Here is an 8,883-nt window from a genome sequence, read left to right as displayed (position 1 = left end):
TTTTGGGCTCATGTTAAAGCTCTTGGACTCCGTAGGATTTGATTGTGTAGACAGTCGATTATTTTGTAGTTTCTTGGTTATTTAATTACAAATTATTTTTTGGCAAAGATATTTGGTAAAATTAGTACACGTGCATTGTTATAGAACTGATTGATAGTATGTCACAGGCTGATTAGCCCTCTCACACGGACAATCATTTTTTTCGGCGCTGTAGAGAGCGAGCGAAAATTGAGGTATTAATAAAAGCCGCCTTGGTTGACACCAAGATGAGGTCATTAATGGGACCGCATACGAATAGTCCCACGATTCGTATGGCCTGTATATTAAGAGCCGGATGTGAGTTCACCGTTTGGCGCTTGAGATAGCGAGCAAATGGAGAACTCAGTCTAGACACTCTCGGAGTGACTGAGCTAATATCCGTATGACATTGAGAAAGACATACGCTTATTGGGATTCTCTGTCATAGCATGTATTTCATACTACATGTGCTGGGCGACTAAATAGAGAAGATAAGTGAATGGATCCCTACTTCCTCATCGTGTGAGTTCTTACGGACATTATTTTGAGACGATGTCCTACATATGTTAGATGCCCTTAGTGACTTTTGACTATGTCATTAAGTGAAAGAATTGATGTTGCTACTTTGGCATGTTTCCTACGGCTATGAGTGATGCGGCTTTACGGGGCGTTGCTGGAAAAGCAGTCAATTCTCAACTCAGTGACATGAGGACTCAAGGAAGACTAGTTGAATTACATTAAGACACTTTGACTCATTGTCGACAGGTTGTATCGCTTCAGTATAGCGAAACAATCATGAGTATAGTGTCATAATGTGCGCAACAGAGGTTAGCATGGCTCTTCGAGGGATTAGAGATGCTGAACCTGATGTAATTCAATGGTCTAGGGCATCACGAGTCTAATATTTTTTTCTTTTTGAGGGTTGATGTCTCTATGCTGGCCGGATGCGGTTTCTAGTATAGAGCTCCCAAAATGCAGGTTGACTCGGCGGTCGCACTGTTCATTTTCCTGTATGAATAGAATTAATAGTGGTGTGATGTTGAGGAAGTGGTTACGATGGCATCGATCCCGTCATGTGCGAGTGGGAGATGTTGGCATTCGGTTAAATCGAATCGGGTACGCCCATAAGCGGGTTCGATCCGACGGATATTATGTTATCTAATTGGATTAGGATTAATCTCGCTTTCAAATTGGAAAGCTAATTAGAGATAAATCTAATTATATTAGGATAACAAATAATAACCGATTTGGCCTTATTTCTAACGCTATTAGAATTTTGGAATCCCTTATAAATATGCGGGCGATCCCACATAACGGAATATACGGAAAGAACGGAAAAAGAGAGAAACTACATCCTCCATTGACCTATTATTCTAGAGGGACTTGCACGGTGGATTTGCGATCGCGCTCGTTTGTAGTTCGATCCACCGCGAGTTTGGAGCGTGAGAAGACATTCAAGGACGATCCGAGGACACGTGAATCAATCTAAACGATCCGGGCTCATCGCGTTGTTGCGCGAATCGCTTCCGCAAAAGGTACGAACGAATACTTCCGCTGCATTCTACAATAGCCTTTTAAAAAGTATGATGTATACTTGTCCACGTCCTTGGTTGAAAATTTGTATTGAAACAGACACGCCACCAAATGCATTAAATACTATTTTCTCCCATATTATTTGTAAAAGAAACACTGTAATATTATATTAATTGGCCGATATTTAATTTGTTCGGTCGGTACCCCTTAACCATCATATTATTTCCAAACATTTTCAAAAATTGATGGGGTTAGCTAACCCCACCTGAAATCGGCTATTCCGGATTAGCTAACTCCACCTAACCCTATCAAACCCCAATCAAACACTATTTTCTATTCATAATAACTCACTATCCTTCTTATCCCACATACTCCAACCAAATACTATTTTTTACTATTCTGTACTAACTCTAAGCCCCAACCAAACACAAAAATGCTCTAACCCCACCTTAATCCTGAACTAAATTCTATTCTTGGAATAACTAGTTTTTCTTTAACCCCGAACCAAACGATAGCTAAAGGTATAAAATAAAGTGAACGGAAGAACAAAAGTAAAGTGTTGACAGAAAACAAACGGTGGAGAAAAATGTTCTTAAAAATTAGAGAGAGACGCAGATGAGGATGCACGACTCCATTAATGCCGAGTGGGATTGCAATAAAAGAATGACCAACTGATTCACACGAAGATTAAGGAAATCTGTGGCTCAAAAGCATACCAACCTACTAATGAGAGAACTGTAAGATACATTATTTGTAAGAATAGGAAAAAGATGTAGGTCATAAGATTTGAGACATTTATTAACCTAAAATGAAAAAGACACTGGGACAAATAATAAGTTACTACTAAATCTATTACATAAAAATATCCAACAACAATTACAAATATTTTCCCTCGTGTACATGATAAGTCAATCTTGGAGAAATATATATTAATCACAAAGCCAGAGTATTTACCCAACCTTTAATTACAGTAAAATAATTACTTAAAAAGATGCGCAACAAAATAATAAATTAAGCATTAGATTAACACCCTGTTTGGATAGAGAGAAAAGAATAAATAGGAGGAATGGAGAACGAACAAAGAAAATGAAAAGTAATCAACTGGAAACAAAACAAAATGTTTTGTTCCCTACCTTTTTTCTTTCTTTTTTTTTTTTTAATACTCTTTTTTATTCCCTTCACTCTCCTATTCTCCCAGGAGATGAGCATGTGAGAAAAATGACTCCCTGGCTAGAAGTCGATGGCGTCATTGAATCCTGCGTCGTATGCCACAGCGTCTGCCATCATGTCCCCGATGAGAAGCCCGCCGAGGGCCCCGCCGAGGAGCCCTGCCCCAAGCCCCATCCCGAAGTTGCCGGTCCTCGGTTGGGCAGGCCTGGCTGCATATCCGGCCGTAGGTAGCGGAGCAGCGCCGTATCCGTATCCGTATCCGGCCGCCGGCGGGGGAGCGCCGTATCCGTATCCTGGCGGCACGGCATATCCGTATGCTGCGTACCCCGGCGGAGCCGCATAAGGCACCGCTGCCGTAGGGTACGCCCTCGGCGCCGAGTAGGCAGCGGCGGCAGGGACAGGGTAGGCGGTGACTGGCTTGCTGGACTCGGCGCCCTTCGTCGAATCTGATTGTCCAACGAGCGTCGCCGTCGCTGCCTCGGCAGGCGGAGTGGTGACATCAGACACCTTGTAGGAGAGGTTTAGGACGCCCTTGGGCTTGCCGGAGGTGGGGCGGCGCACCTGGTAGCTCACGAACTTGGTCTCGGTGGCATCAGCTGAAGCAGTGGAGGAGGAGTCGAGGAGCTCCATGAGGGGGACGAAGACCTCGCCGACATCGCGGTCGCCAAGGATGCGCTCGGAGCGGAGGAGGACATGGAGGGCGAGGCGGGGGTCAAGGGCAGCAGCAGGGATGGCAAAGCAGAGGGTGGCATTCCAGGTGGGGCTCCGACCTCCGTTGCGGTCTACGGCAGTGCGGTGGCGTGCACGAGGGTCGCCGCCGGAGATGGAGGCAATGGCGTAGACCTCCATTTTTGTGAAAATGTTCACCTTCTTGAGGTCCTTGGCCGAGATCAGCGTCACCTCCAACGTCCTAAACGCCATTGTCGACGGCACAAATGCTCTCACCTAGGGTAAGGGTTAATGTTTCAAAGGACAAACGAAGAACCAGCTTGGGCGGAGGAGAAGCTTCGACATCCAGGAAGCAACAAGCTTAATGTAACAGTTTGCCAAGTTTAGCAACAACGAAAAACAAAATTACTTTCATATCCTCTAAAAAAGAAAGATTGTATGCGACAAGCGCCAGTCGAAAGAACAATAAGACAGCTAGGGTTTGTAATAATCTGATAAGCATAAGGGTACAATAGAGATATTGTTCTTCTATTCATAGTAATGCATCTTTAAATACCTGTACTTAATTTGAAACTGCCTTATTTAGCTTCTGTGAGGAACAAAACAACCACATTAGCTAAAATTAGAGAGAAATTATTGCCCGGACTCGTTCTAGTACAGTTATACATGAAATGCAGCAACCAGAATGTAACACATAGCCCTGACCAAAAGGGTTAATTGTTTTGGTAAAAGTGTATGTTGACCCCCTCAACTATATGCCATATTTAGATAGATCCCTAGGCTTCATTATTTTGATTGATACTCCTTAATTTCTGTTCTTTTACATTGAATTATTGTGGTTAAGTTTCAAGTTTTATCAAATCTAATGGCTTTGTTTGATAAATGCATAATTTATTTGACTAAAATTACTTAATTCAAAGGCCAAAAAAAAAGGTAAGGGGCTGTTGATAACAAAAAAGATAAGTTGAGGGAGGCATTTCAAAATGGCCTATAGTTTAGGGAGTCTCCGTACATTTGTACCTTTTGTTCTCGCATCTAATATCAATCCAGAAAGTGATGCATCTCAGGTTAGTCGTGGAAAATAGTCCTATGCGACAGAGAGGTTGAATTCAAACATAGGATTAAAGCAAAGGATAAGCATAATTTAACCAAACAATAAATACCTATAAAGTAAGATGGAGACACTGTGGATTTAACTTTCGTACCTATGATGGGCTATTATCCATATAAAAAAGGCAACAACACTATCATCATAAAATTAGAAGTACACTACAAAATCCATCAAAATGCTATCTGTTTCAGAATATATTAAATTATCATCAACCATCATATTACATGAAACCTGAACAAATTTATAAACTTTCTCAGTTTCTCCTTGGTTTGTGCGTCCGCGAGAAAAAGGATTGAGTTTCATTATTCTGCTCTACCCTCTCCATCAGCCGGAAAGCGGCCAGCAGAGTGGCAAATTGTTCCCAAATCTCTCTGTAATTTCATCTAATTCATCTTGTATATCTTTCTTCTAAATTTTGATATATTTCTCCTTTTTCTCCACAATTACTTAGATACTTAGCTCTTCTTCTTGCTTTCTTCTTTCAATCTGATCCATACTCTTTTCTTATTGCTTATGCTGGATACCTCCATGGGCCTTCAGTAGGTCAAGATATTCATAGAAAGTAGATGCAGTCGCAAATTGGGTCAAGAATCGAGATCAAGAGTTGGATTCGAGAGCTTTGTATTTGGTGATTGCTTTTGATATAGTTTTCTCACAATCTCTCCCTTTGTTTTTATTTAATGGACCCCAATATTTATGAGCTTGATTTTCTATTTTTTACATCATTAGGTAGAAGATCAATACGTAGACCTTTTCTTTATCTTTCTTACTTTAGGTTTGGGGACTGTCATTTATATCTTTCCCTTAATTGCAAGTTTTGGGGATGATTATATTCTAATTTTCCCATTTTATCTGTAAATGGGACTATGCTCAAAATCCTCCACCAAAATTGCACTTTTGTGATCAAGCTCCACAATTCAATAGAAGCCTATGTCCATATTCACAAAAATTGTTTATGATATATCCATAGAACTATAAAACTGATTACTTGATTTTTGTGAAAATATAGCTCGAAGACCACATAGAACAATTGAATATTTAGGAGTTAAATTTAGTTAAATCCAAACTAAGATTTTTTTAGGCACCTCCATTTCCACTATGATGCACAATCATCTATTGCTTTTTTCCTTTTTGGTCTGTTTATTTTAACAGAAAGCCTATAGGCTTAATTAAAGGTAGAGCTTGATTGCAAAAGATATACTTTTGAAAAAATATTTAGCACAGCGCCATAAACAGATTGCATTGGCAAATTGAACAGTTAATAATTCCCAAGACCAAACAACCAGTAGAAGATTTAGATGGCAACCCACGAACCTTAATAAAGAAAAAAAAGAAAAGAATTTGTATAACAATCCCCAGCTTACACTACTACTCAAGCTCATACGCATTGAAGCTCGTAACGAAAACCAATCCCCAAGTACCAAGTTTTCGACTCCTACTTCCAACTTGATCCGTGATCTCATTTGCCACAGCTTTGATTCCGACGAGCACCATTGCCAAAATACTTTGAGAGGCTCACCAAGGTGTTGACAAAATCAAGATAAGGGGGAATAAGAGCAAGGAAGAGGTAAGAAGAAGAACTAGAAGCAATGAGATTGTGGAGAAAAAAGTTGAGAAATATATATATAACAAAAGTTGGAGAAGATGAATTATTATAGGAGATAAGGCTCCTGGCAAAATGGCCAGTGAAGGGCGACAAACAAAGGAAGAAAACAACAGTCCTTCGCTGGTTGAATGAAGCTAACAAGGAAAGGGCAATGATCTGTGGATTAACTCTCCTGCAGTCCAAAGCAATCCTAGGGAGTGAGACTTACACAAGTAGGATTGAGACTACATTGTTTTAGGCCTAGTTTGGGAATGTAGTGGCCACCGACTTTGATATTGTAGAGTATTTGAAAAACCTAGAAGCAATCTAGAGCTTCTTCTTTCGCTGCTATATAATAGTGAAACTAACAAAACAAAAATCGTTATTGACAGAACAGATGCATTGAATCTGGTCAGTTAACATATTTAACTTGACCAAATTCAATACACCTGCTATGTCAATAACAATTTCTGCTTTGTTCATAATAATAGTCCTTCACCAAAGCTTAGTTAACTAAAAAGGAAAAAACAAAACATTACTTCTAAAATTCCATTTTCAGCTGAAAGAAGTTTTAGCCAAATACTACTCCCTAACCACCTTTGATTACTCCTCAAATTACTTGTCAATCAACTCTCTCAAAACACCAATACAACATGACTTCAAAGAAAATCACTTGCTTAGCTCCTTGGAAATGACTTCTTCCACTTCTTTCATTTATTTCTTCGAGAAATGTAATATCTACGACTTATCTACAACTTAACCGTAGTGATATTTATGTTCATCAGCCAGATTCATCATCATCTTCGTGCCACTTTTTTATCCTTCATGAGGTAATTGAGGGGATGATATAACGCTAAACATCAATAACAAATTCATGAGAGACCTAATCACATGCATTCTTTTATGAATTTGCTTTTTCACACTACTATTATTTGTAAGAGACTACCTAATCAGGCCTCATAGGTATGTCACTTTCTTGCAATATAAAGCAACTTTTTCTATTTTCCTAGCAAAGACATTAAACTTGGTCGATCGCATTCTACAAAATGTGGCTAAATATATCACATTTCGTTTACTAATAGACAATTCTCTATAAATATCACAACCTTTCAGTTGACTTGTTACTTTAAACTCACAAATTAACTTAAATTGCAGCAAAAAAACGTCATGTACGGATTGGTACCTCGCGTGCATGCTTCTCCGGCCGATCAAATCATCATCGCCGTATTCTTGATGAAAACTAAGAACCCTGTGCTCAGTTCTTCGAGGGGGCCAATGCAATCCCATGAGCAAAAGAGACCACCTCTTCGGGATCAAAAGGAACGCTTCTCATAGTCCACAACGCCCACACGGGCATATCGACAAACACCTGGTGGGCAGAAACTCGAGCAGTTTCGACGGCAACAACCCGCAAAGACATGGCCTTCCTCCTTGCTCTTCTCGCACCGAGCCCATGGCGAAGGGCTTGCTGAAGATGTGGGACGGGGATCGCCATGGGAGGGGGACTTCATCTTCACCTTCCTCCACGCCGGATCGGAGGAAACCCTAGCATCATAGGAAACCAAGGGCCGGGTGAGAAACCCTTGGGGATTGCTCCTCCTCCTCGTCCTCGTCCTCCTCCTCATCCACGGATGGTTGCTTAGGGAAATCGCCGTCGCCAAACCCTAGAAATGGAGAGTGTGGGAAGTGGTAGGTAGAGCTAGTGACAAACACGGGCAGAGGTGGGGGATGAGTTATTGATCACTACATGCACCGGGTGTATCGGATAGGGATGTCGATGGATACGGTGAACCGAAAATTTATTTGAATGTGAACTCGAACCCAGAAAATTTATTTGATACTAAATAAATATAATTTTAGATACTGATGTAAAAAGTAAAAAATGAAAAACCCGATGAATTTGAATTTGGATATAGATTTTGTATCCGATCCAAACCTGATCACTCAAATTCGAAATAATTTTACATTATAGTATATATACATGTATATAGAACATAGTTACTGTGCTATTAAGAGCACAATAATTCTTGTGCTCCTAATTTACTAACTATTAATTAATTTTGATTGGTGGTTAGAATGTGAAAGAAAAGAGAAATTGAGAAAAAAAAATAGCAAAGTAGCCCTGCTATATATATATATATATAGAGAGAGAGAGAGAGAGAGAGAGAGAGAAGGACTACTGTGCTATTAGGAGCACAGCAGTTTTTGTGCTCCTAACTTTCTAACCAATCATCAAGTTTGATGGGTGGTTAGAATGAAAAAGGAAGAAATTCAAGGAGAAGAGAAATTAAGACATCTAATTTCTTCTCAATATTTTCTTCCTCTCTCATTCTAACCATCCATCAAACTTGATAGTTGGCTAAAAAGTTAAAAGCTCAAGGACTACTGTGCCCCTAATAGCACATAAGTCATATACTCTCTCTCTCTCTCTCTCTATATATATATATATGTTTGATGTTATATTTGAATTTGTATTTAAAAAAAATTAGATTTAACATAATATGTTTTGAAATATGGTAAAGAGAAATAATTATTTGGGGTTCGAATTCTCGGATTCGGGTTTAGTTTCGAATTTTGTTGGATTTGGATATAGATTTCTAAAATTCATCAAATTCGGGTTTGGATTCAGATTTGATAGTCCGATTTGGGTTCGGTTTTTTAAAAACCCTCTCTAAATCCGATCAATTGATATCCATAGTATCGGATCATCATTAATTTTCTCAAAATATTATAAACTTATTGTAAAAATAAACAGAGCTCAGAGCTACGTATTTTAGAAATTATTATAACTAATGTA

The 8,883-nt window shown here is 39.4% G+C and overlaps 1 protein-coding gene across 2 annotated transcripts; it reads right to left on the bottom strand.

Moving 5' to 3' along the window:
* On the bottom strand, positions 2,453–7,818 carry LOC109728079 (protein SRC2-like). 2 transcript variants are annotated; one of them, XM_020258378.1, is made up of 2 exons: positions 7,270–7,818; positions 2,453–3,979 (listed from the first exon to the last, which is right to left on the bottom strand). In XM_020258378.1, the coding sequence occupies exon 2, from the start codon at positions 3,640–3,642 to the stop codon at positions 2,782–2,784; it is 861 nt and encodes a 286-aa protein (XP_020113967.1). In that variant the 5' UTR covers positions 3,643–3,979; positions 7,270–7,818; the 3' UTR covers positions 2,453–2,781. The 2 variants fall into 2 exon arrangements, with proteins under 2 accessions (XP_020113967.1, XP_020113966.1); XM_020258377.1 differs by having other exon boundaries at positions 2,453–3,946.

The sequence above is a fragment of the Ananas comosus genome, linkage group 23 (assembly GCF_001540865.1).
Source record: "Ananas comosus cultivar F153 linkage group 23, ASM154086v1, whole genome shotgun sequence".
Classification (NCBI taxonomy): domain Eukaryota; kingdom Viridiplantae; phylum Streptophyta; class Magnoliopsida; order Poales; family Bromeliaceae; genus Ananas; species Ananas comosus.
This window is presented reverse-complemented; position numbering and strand designations above follow the sequence as displayed.

What these genes read in the sequence shown, in the direction of transcription:
- LOC109728079 (XM_020258378.1), bottom strand. Translation starts at nt 3,642, where the DNA reads ATGGCGTTTAGGACGTTGGAGGTGACGCTGATCTCGGCCAAGGACCTC.